Source organism: Gymnoscopelus microlampas, assembly GCF_963454915.1.
Source record: "Gymnoscopelus microlampas genome assembly, chromosome: 10".
Taxonomy (NCBI): domain Eukaryota; kingdom Metazoa; phylum Chordata; class Actinopteri; order Myctophiformes; family Myctophidae; genus Gymnoscopelus; species Gymnoscopelus microlampas.
In genome coordinates this window covers 27583750-27604827 of record NC_139947.1, presented here as the reverse complement: position 1 = coordinate 27604827, position 21078 = coordinate 27583750, and the positions used below count along the sequence as shown (strand labels likewise).

At 43.3% G+C, this 21078-nt stretch overlaps 2 protein-coding genes across 2 annotated transcripts in view; both read left to right on the top strand.

Moving 5' to 3' along the window:
• Positions 1-2673: 2673 nt before the first annotated feature.
• LOC311054169 (toll-like receptor 7) lies at positions 2674-6457 on the top strand (the record flags this gene model as incomplete). The annotated part of the gene is made up of 2 exons (XM_084070047.1): positions 2674-5528; positions 6251-6457. Exons 1-2 carry the CDS (start codon positions 2799-2801, stop codon positions 6455-6457), a joined length of 2937 nt encoding a protein of 978 aa, XP_083926173.1. The 5' UTR covers positions 2674-2798.
• Positions 6458-15011: 8554 nt separating this feature from the next.
• The window catches only part of LOC311054168 (ERC protein 2-like), a gene marked incomplete at both ends in the record, with an annotated part of 344368 nt that continues 338301 nt past the window's right edge, over positions 15012-21078 (top strand). The window contains one exon of the mRNA XM_084070046.1: positions 15012-15974. Coding sequence (XP_083926172.1) covers positions 15012-15974 — 963 coding nt within the window. The remainder of the gene's footprint in view (positions 15975-21078) is intronic.

The window sequence follows — 21078 nt, the reverse complement described above, 5'->3', positions numbered from 1 at the left end:
TCGTACAAAAAGTACTCAAATGTTTTACTTAAGTAAAAGTATTAATATTGCAATATAGAAATACTCTGTTACAAGTAAAAGTCCGGAATTCAAAATGTACTTGAGTAAAAAAAATACAAAAGTATTGGCATTAAAATGTACTTAAAGTACTACAAGTAAAAGTAATCATTATGCAGAATGTCCCATTTCAAGTTTTCAAGTTTTCTTTAGAAAATAGTAGATCTGCAAGCTCACAATGCGTCACATCGCATAACACATTGTGAGCTTGTAGATCGGCTATTTTCAAATGTCCGAAATGTACATAGGGCTGAAGTGGATAATGTATGTTTTGTAATAGTCATCAAAATCTACAAAGTTACTAGTAAGTTTTCAAATAATTGTAGTGGAGTAAAAGTACAATATTTTTCTCTTGAGATGTTACTTACTTAGTCCTCTTGCACTTCTTATAGATGAGGCAGCGGGGCTGTCATCTAAGGCACGTAGAGCCAATCGTAGCAACCAGGTTTCTCCATCTGGGTCTGTCGTGGGCAAGGTGTTGAGCTTGTTCCAGAGTCACATCACAAGCCTTTAGGTCCTGGGCTATTACATCCAGCCAGCGGGTGCGGGAGTAGAAGTAAAAGTATTGGAAATTGTAGATATTCAAGTAAAGTACAAAATACCTCAAAATTGTACTTAAGTGCTGTACTCGAGTAAATGTATTTAGTTACTTTTGGGCAAGTTACTAAGGCAGAGTAATAAGTTGGTTCATTATAATTTATTTAAGAAGTAATACCATTACTTTACTTATTACTTGGTATGAAGAGTAACTAGTTACTAAGTTATATTATTATGTTACTTTTGCTACCCAAAAGCCTTCTCCATCATGATCCGCCACCCTAATCTTTTTGACCCACGGACCAGCCCTGACCTACACCTAACATGTTACATCATCATTTCTACCAGCCAACAAGGCATTGCATCACAATGTGTTGATAGCTTGTAGATATGAACTTTTTTTCGCATGTGAGAATCCCCTACGATGGAGTATGAATTATAGACCTATAATAGTCTATCTTGGTCAAAAACAAATGTTGTTTATTGTAACTTATTATCTCAAAGTTACTTGGATTAATAACTGTAGTATTATTGCTGTTTTTGCTGTAAGGAAAGTAATAATATTAGTAAAAGTTATTGATGTTGTCAATGAAAATGAGCTGTATATTTATAGTCAGGGTAGGGGGAAAGCTAGGGTGGAATCGGAGTAGAATTCTTCTTTTGGCCATGTGTTTGTAAGTGTAGTGACCTAGTCTCTGTCACAATGTAGTCCCTAGTCTCTTTTTGTTTCACAGATGAAACAAAAGAAAATAGGCTTGGGTTCCCGAGGCTACATAGCAGAAGATCTGAGAGCCTACCTTCTCCACATCTGTTCCTGAGCTGGGCCGTGACAAGCTTCAGGTCAGATTGTCAGAATGACCACTCTAGTAGTAGTAGTAGATTATTTTGGTCATTTAAACAAATATACAATGTATTCATTTCATATCATATAAATCAGTGTAACAGACCAAAACGGTGTAGGCTGAAGCCAATGGCTTATTGTGCCTACCTTTTTCACATTTGAGTCAAAGATCAGAAGTAAAGAAAAAAAAAAGAAAAACACAACAGAAGAGGTTGATGCTGCTATTTGCATATTTAGAGGAGTTTGGTCAGGTCAGGATACACTTTTTCCACATCAGTAACTTTAAGGCAGGCACCCTATCATATCTTGAATATTACTGGTTGGAAGAGCATTTGAATATTCAAGTTTCAAGATTTTGTCATGACTCACGACATGGAAGAACGGAGCACAGTACCATTAACAGCGTCCTTCAGGCCGGTAACAGCAGAGCGAGGGTGATAGCACCGACAGCACCTGAACATCTGGATGTACGATTTGATGGTTTCACTTCTCCATAAAGGTGGCCTGTCCCATTGTGCTGGACACCTTTTAGTTATTCAAGTAGATCTATTTAGAATCTGACTGCAATAGCTTATCACAGTTTGTCCTCAACTGGATTACTGCACATTTCTGCTGGCTCCTCAATGCAATTGTTGAAGAGTAGTAGTCAGGTACCTTATCTAGTAAGTACAATAGTTCGTCATTCTATCTTTTTTTATATAGGAAATCAGCTCTTGGTGGTTCTGATTTGACATGTATTTAGTCACTTTAGTATGGATCATCATACGTTTTAAATACTAAATGTCTTGGGGAAAATGTATATGTAACATTCTTGTATTTCAAGACATTATACATGTTAAAACTGCATTGTATAACAACTTCTAATGAAATCAAGAAAGATTGACAAGTAATTTTGTGGAAATATAATATATATCGCTGCCTGTAGAGTGAGATAATAATTGTCTATAGTACAATACAGGCATACCTGATTGAAAAAACTGTTCCATACAATAAGTTTTATATATAATTGCATTATAATACTATTGCAATGACTACATTACTTACTATGTTAATAAATGGCTAATTGTAATTAGGTCTAAAGTCTTCTCCAATTTATTTTCAGATCATGTGGCAAAATGTCATATTCATACTTTGTCAACTGCCATCATTTGTGGGAGCAAGAAATCCCAGATTTTTCCCTTGTGACAGTGATGTTAACTTGACTACAGTAGACTGTTCACACCGTCCGCTCATTAACATTCCTCACATAAGGAATGTAACACTGTCTAACACTGTCGTGTCATTGAACTTAGGTCAGACAAGGATCACGAAAGTTGGTCGGAATGCTTTCTCAGGTGTCCCAAACCTTACGATTTTGAAGATAATGTGGAACTGCATGCCAGTTGGCTTGCGAACTTCGGACAATAGCTATTGCAAAATGGACATCCACCATGATGCCTTCAAGGGCCTGGACAAGCTCGAGTCTCTCAATCTGTCAGGAAACAGCCTCACTTCTCTACCCTGGTTACCCAAAAGCCTAAAAACTTTGGATCTGGAGAAGAACCACATCTTCAATATAGAACACCCTTTTAACACGCCACATCTACAGCAGCTCTTTCTTACCATGAACTGCTTTTATGCAAACCCTTGTAATCAGTCTTTTCACATCCACAAGGATGTTTTTAGGGAGCTTACTGAACTCCAAAATCTTACTCTAGGATACAATAATTTGACATCAGTCCCTACAGGGCTGCCACCATCGCTGATGACACTGGATTTAAGAGAGAATACCATCACTGAGATCTTGGATGGTGCTTTTGCCAACCTCACATGTCTTAAAAGTCTAATTTTAGAATGGAATTGCCAGCGTTGTGACCATGCTGCCAGGATATGCATTCCCTGCCCAAATCATGACGCCCTCAAACTCCACCCAAACTCTCTCAATATTACGAACAGCTCTATTGAATACCTAAGTTTGAGAGGAAACTCACTGAACACATTTCCAGAAGGCCTCTTTAAACCTTTGAAAAAGTTAAAGAGATTGGACCTCTCTGACAACTTCCTAATTGATGCTATTGGAAATGGTACCTTCTTCTCTGAGCTCAAGGGCCTGACTTGGATTAGCCTTAATTACAACTATAAACCAAATATGAAACTCAAAGACCTAAAACTATCGGGACATCTTGGAAACCTCTCTGAGCTTAGATCTCTCCTCCTCACTGGGAACTTTTTCCTCGCGCTCTCAAGGCAAAGCCTAGAAGTTCTGTCCAAGCTCCGAAACTTAAAGTTACTGGAGCTGCGAATGAACTTCATCAACTCTATTAACATGAGCGCTTTGAGAAAGCTGCCTGCCCTTACCAAAGTTGACCTCTCCCAGAACATACTGACCTTCCACCCACATTCCTATCTGTCATCTAAACGTTCATCACAGCTGAGCCCTCAAAATCAGAACCTTTATACATTTCGTGATTTCACTGACCCTCCCCTAATTCTTATAGATCGAAAGGAAACCAAAACTGACACGTGGGAACCAACTGAAACTAATGTACTGTGTAACAGTGACCGTGTGTTGCACAAAACTATTTGGGACTTCAAATGCCCGTATAATTTGACATATTATGACCTCTCTCAAAATGACATTCTTTACCTTAACCAAGCTGTATTTGTGGGTATGGAAAATGCTGTTTGCTTAGATCTGTCCTACAATTACATGAGCCAAGCATTGCGGACAGGTCCATTTAGTAACATGAAAAACTTGGTTTATCTTGATATGGCCTATAATAGAATTGACCTTTACTACCCTGACGCTTTCTATGAGCTCCACACTACTCTAAAGGTACTGGACCTCAGTAACAATGACTTCCACTTCCAAATGAGGGGCATGGGTCATAGCTTTAGGTTCCTCCAAACTCTCTCTCACCTGGAAGTCCTAAGCCTGGCAAACAATGGCATTGGAGTAAGAATAAATCAAAATATAAGCAGCGACTCTCTGAAGTACCTCTTCTTCTCTGGCAATCACCTCAACCTCATGTGGGGCCCTGGCAACAAGGAGTACATTCATTTCTTCCAAAACCTTGTTAGCTTAATCTACCTGGACATATCTCAGAATGAGCTTAGCTCCGTCTCAGAAGAGGTGGTCTGTAACCTACCGAAAAGCATTCAGACACTCAGCATCAGCAACAACAAATTGAGATTTTTCCACTGGCAGGGTATCACAGTACTCAGCAAACTGCGCCACCTCAACCTCAGTGGAAACTACCTTGATCATTTGCCTAATGCAAATCTGGACCAATTAGAATTTGGACCAGATTTTACTCTCCTGGACCTCAGTCACAATTATATTAGCACTCTCCCTGATGACTTCTTCAGCAAGGCCAAAACCCTGCATTCTCTCTACATCAGCCACAACCGTATCAAACAGCTGGACCAGCAGGTGCTTCCCTCCTTGTTGAGAAATGGCAGTGCCCTTCAGAAGCTCGCCCTGCATGCCAACCCATTTGAATGTAACTGTGATGCTTCCAGTTTAGCAGACTTCCTGTGGTCCAGTCCTGTAGACATTCCCTATCTCACTACAAAAGTCCTCTGTGAGTTCCCAGAATCCATGCAGAGAAGCAGCGTCCTGTCCATCGACCACCGCTCCTGCCAAGAGATCTACGGCAGCATTGCGTTCCTCTTCACGTCTTTCTTGGCTGTGACATGTACGGTTCTCCCCCTGTTGAAGCACCTCTATGGCTGGGATCTATGGTATGGCTTACAGGTGCTGTGGGCAGGATATAAAGGCTACTCCCAGCTGCCTGGAAGTGACCTTCAGAAACAATACGATGCCTTCATTATGTTTGACACAGAGAACCCAGCTGTGAGGGACTGGGTTTATAATGAGTTTATCGTCCAAATGGAGACTGCAGGTCATAGGAGATTCTGCCTCTGTCTGGAAGAAAGGGACTGGATACCAGGGGTTTCCTGTATTGAGAACCTCCACAATGCGGTGTATAGCAGTGTGAAGACAGTGTTTGTGCTTTCCAGCGGAGGGAGTAATGCACATGGCGGTGAAGCAGTGAATGGTGTGATACGCCAGGCTTTCTTCATGGTTCAGCAGAGGCTTCTGGATGAGAAGGTTTGTAAATAAAGGAGATTTTACTATTCTATATTCCAGTGGTTCTCCAAGTGGGGTCTGGGGAACCCCAGAGGGAGTCATTAAAGCATGGGTCTTCAACATTTTCAGGCCAAGGACCCCCTAGCTGAGAGAGAGATGAAGCAGGGACCCCCTCTATATTGTATAAAATTGTGTTTCAGTCAGATAAACTTTTGCTGCTCTTTTTTCCCTCTACGCACCTATAACTCCAAAAATAGCAGATCTACAAGCTCACAACGCCTCGCGCTGCGAGGCGTTGTGAGCTTGTAGATCGGCTATTTTAGATTGTAGATCGGCTAAAGTTCTCCTCAGAAAAGGGATACTAGGATTCAATCGGCTAAAGTTCTCCTCAGTAAAGGGATACTAGGATTCAAGTGGTTAATGTAAAAAAAAAAAAATCTTGTCACACAAAGATTTGGGGGACCCCCTGTAGTAACTCGGAGGACCCCCTAGGGGTCCCGGACCCCCTGTTGAAGACCCCTGCATTAAAGTCTTCTTTTATGGTGGGATCCCTGGCACAAAATCTTTTTGGATAGGGTCTGCAGCCAAAAACATATCATTGTGGGGATCCTTGACATGAACATGGTTGAGAACCACTCCTTTATTCCTTATATTGTTGAGCAAATCCACATACGCATGCTTGTAGAGTTGTTGGCATTTATCCTGCCCTTTTTTTCTTCTTCTTCTTTTTTTTCTTTAACAAGATGGACGTGGCAGTACTGGTTCTGCTGGACGAGACATTTCCCAAGATGAAGTACCTTCAACTGAGGAAGCGGCTGTGCAGAAAGTCAGTGCTGTCCTGGCCCAGAAACCCCAGGGCCCAACCTCTGTTCTGGACCAGAATGAGAATGGCCCTGTCGTTAGATAACCTGCGATTCTATGACAGCAAGATGAGTGAAAGTTTCATATAACTTAGCGTAGCATACATCCCTGACATGCAAAAGTGGACAATTTATATTTATAACGCCAAGCATCGGTGGATAGATGATTTTGAAATGAAATCAACCTAATTTAACTTTAGTTTAATATTTCATTTAAGTATTTAAATGCCTGAATGTTTATATGATTTCTATCTGGTTGTTGATGCCAAACTGTCACTTTCACTGGCCAGGGTCATTTACACTAGATTCCCTGTTTGTGTGCTGTAGTGCATTGACTGAACAACACATCTGTTGAAAAGTATGAAGTAATTATTTTGACCGGATAGCCAATTTAAAGCATTTTTACAAGTAATTGGAATAATTAAATTCCGAGTGTCACAGGAAAAGAATGGATATGAAGCATATACGATGAAATTATAAAAAATGTGCCCTTCTCTATTTCCTTTTCCCACAATTTCACTTTCCCTTGTGGGGAAGTGAAACCTCTGTTATTGCTTAAGCACAGTGGCAGACTGCCTGAGTGGCAGCTGCAAAAAAAACAACCTAAAGAACAAGCCGCATGCAGCTTGTGTGCAAGTACTAATGGTGAAATGGTTCCAAACCCTCGTTAACATTAGAATTGTTTTATTATGTGACTCAGGTTTAAATTTTAAAAACTACACGTGTTTAATTAAACACAGAGACAACGATCTGCCATGTACCATCCCACATCTGTTCCCGAGCAGGGTCTTGCTCAACTTCAGTTCTACTGAAGTGGTTGACTTTGGTAATTTTCTGTCATATTTTGGTCAGGGCAGGGTGAACTATTTCCACATCACTATAACTTTAAGGCATTAGAACATCTTTCATTCACATTACTGGTTGGAAGGGCACAGGATTTGTTTTTGTTACATCCCATATAAAGGGACAAGGTGTCCCTTGGTTTTGGCTCCTCAACACTAGCACGAGACACATTGGCAAAAGAATAGCAATAAAGTGGCAGTAGGTACCCCTGAGAGAGTATACTACTGCTGCCTACTCTCTCAACCAGGCTGAGAGGAATTACTCCCTGTTCACAACTTGTACTTGTAACAGACTATTTCTACAATACGGTACTGTACTTTTACTTATAAGTAAAAAATGTGAGTACTTCTTACATCACTGCCCTTCACTGGCTCCCTGTTACGGCTCACTCAGACATCAAGGTCCTCTAGTCTAGCCAATAAATCACTGCATGGGGCTAGCTCCACTGTACCCATCAGACCTCATCATCCCTTATACACTCCCTCCCGCTCCCTCCGTTCACAAGATGCCGGCTACCTCATTGTCCCTTCCCAGAATTAATAAAAAAGTCAGCTGACAGTAGGGCGTTGTCTTACTGTGCTCCCTATAGGCTACCTTTGGAACCCATTGTCCCATTTCAGTACGAGACGCCAAGTCTAGTAATGCTTTTCTTTCCTGCATAATTAGATCAACCATAATTTTGGTGGACTTTTCTGTGTCACTTTTTTTTCGTTTGAGCTAAAAAGCATTATTTTACACTTTGGCTATTCAAAAATAGCAGATCTACAAGCTCATAGCGCGGCACCGAGTGCCACGCTACGAGCTTGTAGTTCTGCTATTTTTGAGAAATTGTGAAAATGTGTGCAAATCTTTGAATACATATTGTTTAAAGCGAACATTTTTAACTCTATTCTTTGCTTCTGGGGGTCCCTGGAACTAAACATTTTAAGATGGGGGTCGGCGGCCAAATACATATCAATTTGGGGGTCCTTGACATGAAAAGGTTTGAGCACCACTGATATAGAAACATACGTTTTTTCAGAAAACTGATAGTATTTAGAAGACATTTGTAGAATCGGCTTCAGGTCTTAATGGGTTAAATATATAGATTGTATTGCCATCAGTGTTGTTGTGTATTGTATTCTAACTTGTGTACCTCAGGTTGTATTGAGACACGTGAGATTTTGCTTCATAAATAAAACTAAACTTTAAACTTGACCGACCATGCTTCCCTGACCTGACGTGTCAACTCCACTTCAAAGAGTCTGAAGGACAGCTGGCTGGTCCAGTGGCTTGAGACCCTCCAGGGGTACGTGTGACCTTGAGATGCATCCTCGAACAGTGTAGACCACACACACACTCACACACACAGCAGCGCCGAGGACCTTTCACCACGACCCTGCAAACAGCTTGAGTGCCGTTCTTGTCGACCTGTGGAGGAGCGGAGCACGGCAGCGCCATTAATAATATGTAGCGTTCTCCAGGCAGGTATAATAACAGCGGAACCGAGGATGAGAGCAGAGGCAGCTCCACAGCACCTGAACCATTTGACCAGTGGTGTAAAGTAACTACGTACATTTACTTAAGTACAATTTTGAGGTATTTTTACTTTACTGGATTATTTCCAATTTTCTATACTTCTACTTCACTACATCTCACAGACACATATTGTACTTTTTACTCCACTGCAATTATTTGGAAACTTGAGCTAATAGTTACTTAGATACTGTAGATTTAGAAAACATGCATTAACCACTTCAGCCATATATATATATATATATATATATATATATATATATATATATATATATACTTCGGCTATATGAATGCCGATCTACGACCCCCATAACTCAGAGGGTGTGCAAATGGAACCAAATGGACCTGTAAAGGTCCATTTTCGTTCCATTTGCACACTCTGAGTTACATATCTAAGGGTCCATTTGCATCCCTGGTTCGTGCACACTTTGTGTTGCAGAACTTTTAAAGGTCCATTTGGTCCCTAACTTATATCAATAACCGCTGGGTACCGCCTGGAACCCTGTCAAGGACCCCACTTTGAGAACAACCGCCATAGACAACGCAAGGAACCTCGTCGCTTTCTCGGAAGCGGCATCATATTGCTGCTGGTGTGAATTAAGCGTAAAAGACCCCTGGGACCCCCAAGGGCTTGTGTAGCATCCCGGAACAGGGTGTGCACTAGACCCTTGGTTCTCAAAGTGGGGTCCAGGTACCCCCATGGGTCCTTGAGGGAGTTCCAGGGGGTCCCCAGCTAAATGATTTTATGAACCAAATGGACCCTCATGGGTCTGTAACTCTGAAAGTGTACAAATGGACCATGGAACCAAAATGAACCAAATGGACCCGTTAAGGTCCATTTGGTTGCATTTGTACACTCTCAGTAAAATTAACATTGATTTTACAATTTAAATTGGGGTCCCGGAGATAGAAATGCCGTTAAATGGGGGTCCGTAGCCTAATGCATGTCAAACTGGGGCTCCTTGAAATTAAAATGGTTGAGAATCACTGCTAGAGCCGTAAAAATCTTCTCTTGGGTGTCCCTGGCATATCTTTTCAAATGGGTATGTGTATGTATGTGTTATGACTTGTGTATTTATTGTTACCATTGTGTCTGTTTCTCAACGTTGGGCTGCGAGCCTGTGGACCACCAGGGGTCCAAATGGGTCTAACTCTGAGAGTTTGTACACTACAGAAAAAAAGGTATGAAACAGGGGTCCTTGAAATTCAGTGCACGCATTCCTGTGATTTCCGTTGTGTTGTGGAATCTTTTTTGAAACATATCAAATACACTAATCTTGTTCTTGCATGGGGGTTCCTGCATGTCACAAACTATTTTCAGATGGGGCTCCATGGACAAATAGGCTACCTACATATTAATTTGGGGGTCCTTGACATGAACCACTGTCTTCTTAAACAACACCAGGAAGCAAGCCAAGATGCTACACACAGCTACCAATATTTATAAGCAACTTTGCAGAAAAACATAAGCCCAAAGTCGCTTATAATAAGCGGACTTGGCAACGCTGCTGATTACCCAGCAACACAACACCTGCCTGTCATCGCTCGCGCAGAGCCAAAAAAAGGCGGTCATTTTGGGTAGACAGTAGACACACAGTACACAGACACTGAACTGATTGAATTAGAAGTAGAAGAACTCAAGAGAAAAAGCTGACAGCCTACCAGTGAACAGGTGAATATTAATGTATAGCCATTAAATGTAAATGTGTTACATTGATAGGTTAGAGGGCTACATGGTTGACTGGACCTTACAGAAGGCCATAGAGTTTTAAGTTATCGTTTAGCTAGCTATAGACCTATTTATTTGTATTTTTATTATAGCTTACACAGTAGACAACGTTTACGTCGATAAGAAAGAAAGAAAGAAAAAAGATAAAGTTCTTAACTCTCTCTTTCTCTCTATCTCTCAATTACTCTCTCTCTTCCCCTCTCTCTCTCTCTCCCCCTCCCTCTCTCTCTCTCTCTCTTTCTCAATTGCTCTCTCTCTCCCCTCCCTCTCTCTTGCTCTCTCTCTCTCTCACTCTTTCTCTCTCTCTCTCTCTCTCTCAGCTGTCACAGGCCCACATTGATTAATTAGTTCATTTTAAAAGGTTATTAATTCAACTAAATCGCAATTACTGTTTTGTGAGACGGGTTTAGGCCGGTAGGCAGCTATAATATAATATAATATAATATAATATAATATAATAATAATAAAAGAAGAAGAAAAAGCACCCAGCCTTTTTTATTCCTTTTTTTTTTTTACTGTTTAACACCTGTAAACCTGTAAACCTGTGATGTGACATTAATATAAAGATGATTCTTATTAATCTGAGTTGCTGCCGTCGCCACGTTTTTTCGCGCGCATATCTGATCCAGTAGTATGCGCGTTCCCGCGCTGGCCCCGAATAGCAGAGCAGAGCAGAGCAGAGCGGACAGGTCAGAAGAGAAGAGAAGAGAAGAGGAGAGGAGGGAGTGTGTGTGTGAGTGTGTGAGCTGATGACGAGATCATGGAGCTGGAGGAGATGCATGTACGAGCCGCCCGGGATGCGATGGATGCACCGATGAAGTGAATGATGCTGGAGAGAGAGAGGTAGAGAGAGGCCTGTCTGTCTGCCTGGATGGATGGGATGGATGGTAAGTCCAGTCTTTTGCGCGCGCACACACACACACACACACACACACACACACACACACACACACACACACACACACACACACACACACACACACCTGGACAAGATCAACACGTGATTTAAACACACGAAGCTCGTGTTTATTGTGTGACAGACAGCTTTTATACTTCTCTTATGTAATGCATTAATTCATGTAGCCGGTCGTGACTCGCGTGTTGCATATCAGAAAGAAACTAATCCCCTCACTCTGTTCCTGTAGTTATTCCAGCGTCTGACTCATAGGCTATAACACAGCGATTCCCTCTCTCTCCCCTTAGACTCACAAAACAATCAAACACATCGTTCTGTCTCATATGTTAGCCTCGGGATAAACTGTAAGGGAGGCGCGTGGACGAATGAAACGAGTCGATGTATTTGTGTTATTGTCGACAGACAGACAGATAGAGATAGACAGACAGACAGGCAGGGGTGTGACTCTCTGTGGAACCGAGTTTCATTCCGTGCAACAGCTGGCCTGGTGGCCATGCAACTCAGAGATGAGTATCTCACACTGAGTGAGATGTTTGCGCGTCCGTGGGATTCGTTCCTATATTATTATATCGACAGGTTTTGCGACGATAAATGAATCCATAAAGCAGCTGGTCTTCAACAGGGGGTCCGGGACCCCTAGGGGGTCCTCAGAGTTACTACAGGGGGTCCGCCAAATCTTTATGTGATATGTTTTTTTTTTGTTTTTACATTGACCACTTGAACCCTAGCATCCCTTTTTCTGAGGAGAACTTAGCGCGAGGCGTTGTGGGCTTGTAGATCTGCTATTTTTGGCTAAGAGTTATAGGTGTTGAGGGGAAAAAAGAGCAGCAAATGTTTATCTGAAACACAATTGTATACAATAGAGTAGGGGGTCCCTGCTTCATATCTCTCTCAGCTAGGGGGTCCTCCTTGGCCTAAAAACGTTGAAGACCCCTGCCATAAAGACATAGTGGTTGGCAGGTTGTGTGGATGTGGGTTGGGCAGGCAGTGTGGGATATAGATATCGATGCGTAAACTTGATGCGCCTGGAAACTATATAGGCTACCCACTTTTTTTCTGGATGCATTGCTATAGTCCAGTATTCCCACCATTTGACAGGTATGTATGATCAGAAGTCCACAGTATAGTAGCAAGCTAACAAGTTAGCACTTTAATAGCATGGGGACATTCATGTATTATGTAGTTACCCATATTGCTTGATTAAATAACAGCAATTTCACGTTCAGTTTGGATATCGTTTGCCACTTTAATAAGACATTATTCCCCAAAAGTCAATTGTGACTGACTGTGATTGTTGACACATAGATACGTTCGGGATACATTCGTTGTGTCTCTCTCACAGACATCAGTGATGGACGAGGGATTGACAGCTCTAACTGGAAGATTGACAAGTGCACCGAACCAATCTCTCTGTTGTAGTCCATGCAGTGGCTCTCCATCCACACCCAATCCTCTCAGATTAGAGGAGGGATTAGGGACTGGATTTGCATCCTGCCGTCAGTCAGTCCCCAATGTCTGGTCCACGGACATGCCCTTAGATTACTCTGTTATATACCCGGCATCTCTGGGTATTCATTGCCATTGCTTATTTTAACAGTGTTAATGCTTGACATTTTATAACGTGACCCTTGCCTTTTCCAGATGTTACTTCAGAAAATATTGTAGTTGGGACAATTTGATGTTTTATTTTTGATCATAAGCGCATGGTTGCTTAACATGTAATACACGTTTCAAGTGTGGCTCAGCCCAAATTCCATGTCTCTATTATATCCTTCTATAAAAAATGATAAAAATAGGATTTGATATATCATTTTTAGCTGAAGCCTAAGACATCTACAGTAAGTCTGGAAATGAGTGTTGCTTGTGCCTAGGCAGGGTGTGGGGGGGGTGGGGGGGCTGAAAGATAATGAAAACCTCTGTCTTCCAATTTCCTCTGCTCTATACTGCGGCCATGGCCTGGTACGGTAAACCACCCCGGCCGTGTAAATTCACATTTTAATGTTTCTTCTTTTGCAGGAGAGTCATGACAATGTGAATTCAGGTAACCGGGATGGTTCACCATCAGGTTAACTGCGGCCATGGCAAAACCACACAATGTGTTCAAAGATTTGCACACATTTTCTCGATTTTTGAATAGCCAAAGTGTAAAATAATGCTTTTTTAGCTAAAATGACACAGATGCGTTCCAGGTCCTTGTGTCGGGCTTGGCGGATATAACAACATTAGCTATTGATTGATTGATTAAATATTTTATTAGGCAAACACATTTAAACAGCACAATTACATTTATAATACTTTGTCTAAAAGGTCCGTCCAAAAAAAGTCCTTGCGGTCTTGTTTCCATTGGGGTCCTTGGATTTATAGATTTTCCTTTTACGACAGTGCTATATGTGAAGTGAGAAAACAGGAAATCAGGCATGGTAAACAGGTTTAGTGCTGTCCATGGGGCTGATGCAGACACTGAAATCTCTCTCCCTCTCCCTCTCTCTCTCTCTCTCTCTCTCTCTCTCTCTCTCTCTCTCTCTCTCTCTCTCTCTCTCTCTCTCTCTCTCTTTTATCTCTCTCTGTCTCGCTAGCTCCCTCTATTCGGTCAATTGTATTGTATTTGGAGTTCTCAATGTCACTGTGAACATTATTCAATGCAACAACAGCAAACTGTATGTACGTACGCACACACACACAAATATCCACACTGGGTAATGTCTCACATAACCCAGTCCCAGCCTATAATTATTGTCTAAATAGACACTATTGATTAAGAAGGAAGGCACTGGAGCAAACTCAGACAATGAAATCCTTTTTTTTTAAATTTGTAACAGTGTTTGATTGATTGAATACTTTATTAGTCAGAAATGTAGGTACAGTAAGACATTAAGGCTAAAAGGATGACACAAAAAAGTCCCGGGGACTTGTTACCATTGTGTATTAATTTCATCAACATAGCATAAAAGATTAACACAGTAATACATGTCATCATGTACAAAAGAAAGTTACGTTTAAATCTTCATTATGACCTGATGAAGATGAATTGACATGGAAACGTTATTAATTTGCCTGCACCCTGTTATTAAAAAAAAGGCTTTAATTTCCGAGTTTGCTCCAGACTTACAGATGCCCCGGAGCATCCTGAAATAGGCTTGCGGCGCAGTGGGAACCCCTCTGTTCCAGACATTTGTATTGACTTTGCTGGTCTGCTTTCTCTTATTGACTAGCCGCGCTTAAGTGTCTTCTTTGTGTGAATGTGTGTCCTGTCCTCCTGTCTATAGAGTCCATGATGCCCTGCTGTGAGACGACCACACCGCTGGCCCGCCTGTCTGCCTGGGAGCCCTGCTGCTGCAGCCCACAGCAACCGCTACTACCGTCTGCATCTAAAACAACGTGAGACCCCAAAAGCTTCAGCCCTGAATCAAACATGGACACGTTTGAAACGTTCGGAATATTTGATGGGATACAGTAACAATGGCAGTGCCAACCGGATCCGTTGCTGTGAATTACTATGGCTACACACCATGATTTGCCGGAGCTTGTGCAATACATCTCTAATTGTAATCGGTACAGAAGGGATACTTGCGCTTTCTAAACCCTTAAAACGCTTTGTTCTTGAACCGTCATCCATTGCCATATATATATATATATAAGCCATGCCTTTAAACATTAGAGCCAAGCCTGCACAGAGCAAGCTGTCCGCTAGCACCAAGAGTGTCGGACACACGACGGATGGCGTCTCGTCGTCCCACGCGCGCTTCTCCTCCAGGCCCCCTAAAGGGAAGGCCAAGCAGACCGTGACCTCCACGCCCGGCTGTCGCTCCGGGCTGGAGCCGGGCTCGGTGTCCTCGGGGCCTTCGCCGGGGTCAAAGCTGGCCGGAGGAGGAGGAGGAGGAGGTCAAGGGAGCGTTTCTTCCAAAGCAGGGCTAAAGATGAAACCTTGTCTAGCAGGAGCGGACAGGAGAATGGCGACCGGTTCGGCCACAGCCCCGGGCGGTAAAACCTTGTCCATGGAGAACATCCAGTCTATGAGTGCCGCCTACGCAACCCCGGGCACCAATTACCCCTGTGACCGGGACGCCTTGGAGCCCTCTGGCGGTTACCCCAAAGGCACCATGACTCTGGGGAGGGCCACGCGTCGTTCCTCGTACACCGGCCGCCGCACGGCCATGGGCAGCAGCCCGAACATCACCTCCTCCGGGCTGCATCACCCGTCGGACCCCTACGGCTACGACGACCACCAGCCCCTTCATCACCTTCAGCTGGGCGGAGGACCCACTAACCTGCGACGGCAGGCGGGGAGAAGCGCACAGGGACTGGACTCGGTCGGATCGTGTCGGGGCGGTGGTGACGGCTCCACGCCGGATCTCCAGGCTCAGCTGAGAGAGCTTCAGAAAGAGAACGACCTGCTGAGACGAGAGATGGAAGGAGGAGGAGGAGGAGGAGGAGGAGGAGGAGGGCGGGACGGAGGGAGAGACGGAAGGTTGGGCTCCAGTCTGAACAGCGTCAACTTCTGGAGCCCGGAGATGAAGAGGGCAGAGAGGGGAGCGAGGCGCGACGAGGGCGGAAGGACCTCCATTCTGAAGGATCAGTACAGAGTGAACCAGGAAGACACTCAGGTGAGAACACCGGCACAACTCAAATGTTGTATTTCCGTGCGTACACGCACGCACACGCACGCACACACGCGCACACACACACACACACACACACACACACACACACACACACACACACACACACACGCACACACACACACACACACACACACACACACACACACACACACACACACACACGCACACACATGCACGCGCACGCACGCCAGTGGTGTAAAGTAACTAAGTACATTTACTCAAGTACTCTACTTAAGTACAATTTTGAGGTATTTGTTACTTTACTGGAGTATTTCCAATTATCTATACTTTTACTTCTACTCCACTACATCTAGTTACTTTTCAGATATTAATTATTACATTATTAAACATACATTAACCACTTTAGCCCTATTTTATACCTAGGCTGTTTGAAAATAGTCGATCTACAAGCTCACAAGTGAGCTTGTTGTGAGCTTGTAAATCGGCTATTTTCAATAGCCGATCTACGCACGCACGCACGCACGCACGCACGCACAGATGATTAGGCATTCTAAGGTAACTGTTTTGTAAGTTAATTTCACGTTGAAGTTAAACTTGAAGGTTAAGGGGTCAAGACACCTGATACATTTTCTTTTTGGCATTGTTATGCTTTATTGAGAGAGGAGAGAACAAGACGAGGGCAGAGACAGAGTGGAGATGTGCAAGACATGATTGATGGGAGTCATGATTGATGGTTCATTAACAGTGTGCCGAGGTACACTGTTGTTTTGTTAGACACAGCCACACAGTCTTATCTGCAATATATACACCTATACAAAAAGCCTAAGGTGTGAATTCCTTCTTTTGTCCATTTATCATTAATGAGAGTGTGCAACCATTTCAGAGGCAAATTATATACCCTAAAAATGTACATATAATCACTTTTAAACCATTGAGACCTGAAGCCAATTCTACATGTCTCCTAAATCTCAACAGTTTTCTGAAAAATGTATGTTTCTATATCAGTGGTGCTCAATCTTTTTCATGTCAAGGACCCCCAAAATGATATGTATTTGGCCGCAGACCCCCATCAAAATATTTTATTCCAGGGACCCCCCAGAAGCAAAGATTTGAGTTAAAAATGTTCGCTTTAAAAATATATATATTCAAAGATTTGCACACATTTTCATGATTTTTCAAAAATAGCAGATCTACAAGCTCATAGTAGTATGAGCTTGTAGATCTGCTATTTTTGAATAGCCCAAAGTGTAAAATAATGCTTTTGAGCTCAAATCTAAAAATGATACAGTTTCAGGTCTTAATGGGATATATATATATATATACTGTATAACGGTCAGGCTCTGTAGTGCGTTCACGGGTCTGTCTTTGTCTCGTCCGCGTCTTGCTGTCTCCTAGGGTGTGGCCACATCAAGGCTTCTGTGTAGTTTGGAGACTTTAGCCAGGCTCTGTGTGTGTGTGTGTGTGTGTGTGTGTGTGTGTGTGTGTGTGTGTGTGTGTGTGTGTGTGTGTGTGTGTGTGTGTGTGTGTGTGTGTGTGTGTGTGTGTGTGTGTGTGTGTGTGCGCGCGTGCGCGCGCGCGCGTGCGTGCGTGTGTGTGTGTGCGCGCACGTGTGCGTGTGTGTGTGTGTGTGTGTGTGTGTGTGTGTGTGTGTGTGTGTGTGTGTGTGTGTGTTGTGTGTGTGTGTGTGTGTGTGTGTGTGTTGTTTCCATGGGAACGTGCCATAGTGGCAGACAGACGTTCAAGGTGGCACATCGAGGTTTTTTTCTGCAGACGCTCACAGCCACCACCCTGAAGTGATACCTGCTTTACTGTAAGCCAGTGGTTCTCAAACATATTCGTGCCGCGGACCCCCCAAATGTATATATGTTTGGCCGCGGACCCCCCCCCCCCCCCCCAATCTGAAAATGTTTTGTGCCATGGACCCCCCAGAAGAGACAACATTGCAAAATGTTTCAAAAATATTTGTAATTGTTTTCAAAATGTGCAGATGTGCAAGCTGAATAGCCAACGTATAAATGGATAAAGTGGTTAAAATGATTGTGACGCTAACGCATCTGATGTCTTTGGCTATTCAAAAATAGCAGATATACAAGCTCATAGCGCGGCACCGAGTGCCGCGCTATGAGCTTGTATATCTGCTATTTTAGAAAAATCTTGAAAACATTTTTTTTAATTTTTTTTTTCAAAAAACTGTTATAATTTAGAAAATATTTTTAAGAATCGCCTCAGGTCTTAATGGGTTAACTACTTCAGCTGGGGACCCGCCGGTACCCCCTTAAGGACCCCTGGGAATCCCCCGGACCCCACTTTGAGAACCAATGCTGTACACGGTCCAGCCTCTCTCTCTCTCTCTCTCTCTCTCCTTCTAGCTGTCTCTCTCCCTCTCCCTTTGTCTCGCTCTCTGCCTCTCTGTCTGTATCTCTCTCCTTCTGTCTGTCTGTCTGTCTGTCTGTCTGTCTGTCTGTCTCTCTCTCTCTCTCTCTCTCTCTCTCTCTCTCTCTCTCATTGTCTTTTTGTCTGTCTTGTTGGTTTCTTCTCTAATTTACTGCCCCTCTTCCTTGGCTGTCCTTCATGGAGGACCATTAGCCTTAGCCTGTCTGTCTGCCTGTCTGTCTGTCTGTCTGTCTGGCAGGCATTTCTTTCTGTCCTTTCAGCCTTCATTCATTTCATTTGTGTCTGTCCAGCAGTCCCCCCCCCCCCCCCGCCCTCAGCTCATGATTGTACCCTGATGCTACGGCATCTCTCTACATCCTTTTGACTTCCATGTAACCAAGGAGCCTCCTTTCTTTCCTTTCATATTTATTTCTTATCTGACACACCAACACACTCACTGAGAACACCCACGCACACACACACACACACACACGCACACGCACACGCACACGCACAGACACACGCACACTTACACTTACACTCACACTCACACTCACACTTACACACACATGCACGAACACACATGCATGCACACACGCACACGCACGCACGCACGCACACACACTCTCTCTCTCACTGGCTGGGCAATTAACCGAAAATATATCGAGACCAGAGCAGTGTTTTTTTTGCGATTTGTGATTTAAATGTAATTTCTTATTTCTTACTATGTTGGCAATGCAAGAATTGTGAAAATAGCCTTTTCTATAAGCTCACAATTAGTTTTTTTCCCCGTCTTTGTCACTGAAGGAGTCGTGCTGCTTCACTCGTCTCCCTTTTGTAGAACTAGAGAACACACTTTTCAACATCGATGATAGTGCTGTAAAACAGTGGTTCTCAACCAGTGGTCCGGGGACCACCAGTGGTCCTTGAGGGGGTTCCAGGGGGTCCCCAGCCAAATTAATAGTTAGGAACCAAATTGACCCTTATGTGTCTGTAACTCTGAGAGTGTACAAATGGAACCAAATGGACCCTAACGGGTCCATTTGGTTCCATTTGTACACTCTCAGAGTTAAATTAACACTAATGATGATGATAAAGTGTAGATTGGGACCCCCAATAAATCAAAATGGTTGAGTCCCTGGCATATCTTTTCAAATGGGGGTCCCTGGGCTGATATGTGTCAATGTGGGGGTCCTTGACGCAAAAAAAGTTGAAAATCACTGCCGTAAAACAAGTCTATGAAGCTATGAAATCGAAAAGGTTTAATCTGCAACACAATTTCATACAATATGTAGTGGTGGGGGCCGGGGTCCCTGCTTCATCTCTCTCTCTCAGCTAAGGGGTCCTTGGCCTGAATAACGCTGAAGACCCCTGGCCTATAATAAATGTGCTTCCCATGTAAGTTCTATAATGTAGAGATCGTTCTTGTGTGTCCGTGCCACTGAAGTGGGACAGAGGCCACGGGGTCAACAGCACTCGTTCACCTGCAGGCCTGTCCTTAATTCACCCTCCCATCTGATAGATGAATGTGTGTGTGTCGTTCCTCTTCCACTCCCGCAGGCCGTAGAACAATAGAGACACACACACACGCACACGCACAGTCGCACACACGCGCGCGCGCAAACATGCTCGCGCCACGCGCACTAGGCAGCTAATCTATTTTAATCCCATTAGGGGTGCAACACGTAATCAAATTAATGTATTATGAAAAATATTAATAGCTGGTCTAATAAAATAATCAATTTGTTATAAATCCTTATTTTGGCCGATGTCATCATCTCTGTGCGTCTGTAGCTCTGTCTGTCTGTCTGTGCCCAAAATCTCTTCTGTCCGGTTCTCCTCAGTGGCTGGAGCCAATTGCTCCAGGGGCGTCACGGCCATTCACTGTGTGTACGACGTGACACCCTCACTCTCATAGATCCGTGATTTCATACCCCCCACTTTTTGAAAAAATAAAAAATAAAAACATTTTTTTTGATAATAAATCTGTAAAATCAGGCAAAAATAAGAATTAAATAACCTAACCCCAACCCTAAAACAGAAATAAAGTAAACAAAACACGAAACAAAAACTAACAAAATCCACCCAAAAAACGCAACATTTTGAAAATACCAAATTTGTTTTAAATTTGACAGTTACAAATGTTTTTCACGATTTTTCAAAAATAGCAGATCTACAAGCTCATAGCGCGGCACTCGGTGCCGCGCTTTACCCAAACAGCTGTTTATTAGCATTTTTTTGTCTTCGCTGGCTCCCGGGTTGCCAAGTCTTACACAGAGTTCTGTTCTTTGTTTCGTTCCGATTCTTTTCTCATCTGATACCACTGACCATAATCTTTCTTCCGTACTGCCTGCCCTTTCCCCCAAAACCTTTTCAGGTCATTGCCGTTATTCCTTGTTTCCATGTCTTGCTCTTCCCCTTCCACCCCCCCCCCCCCCAGCCCCTCCTTTCTCTCATTTAAAGACATCCAGAGGGTAGATTGTTATGACAGCGGACCACACAGGCATTAGCATAAGGAATGTCACCTTTTCCTTCAGCGGCAAAATGACCAGCGTTTTCTCCCCCGCCATCTGTTTGCTTATGATGAGAGCGAGTTCATATGCTTGTGCGCGACACGTGTGTGTGTGTGTGCGCGCGCGCGTGTGTGCGTGTGCGTGCGTGCGTGCGCGCGTGCGTGTGTGTGTGTGCATGCACTGAAGGTGCTCCACCCACTCTTAACTTGATATTCAGTGCTAGCTTGTTGCATTGATTA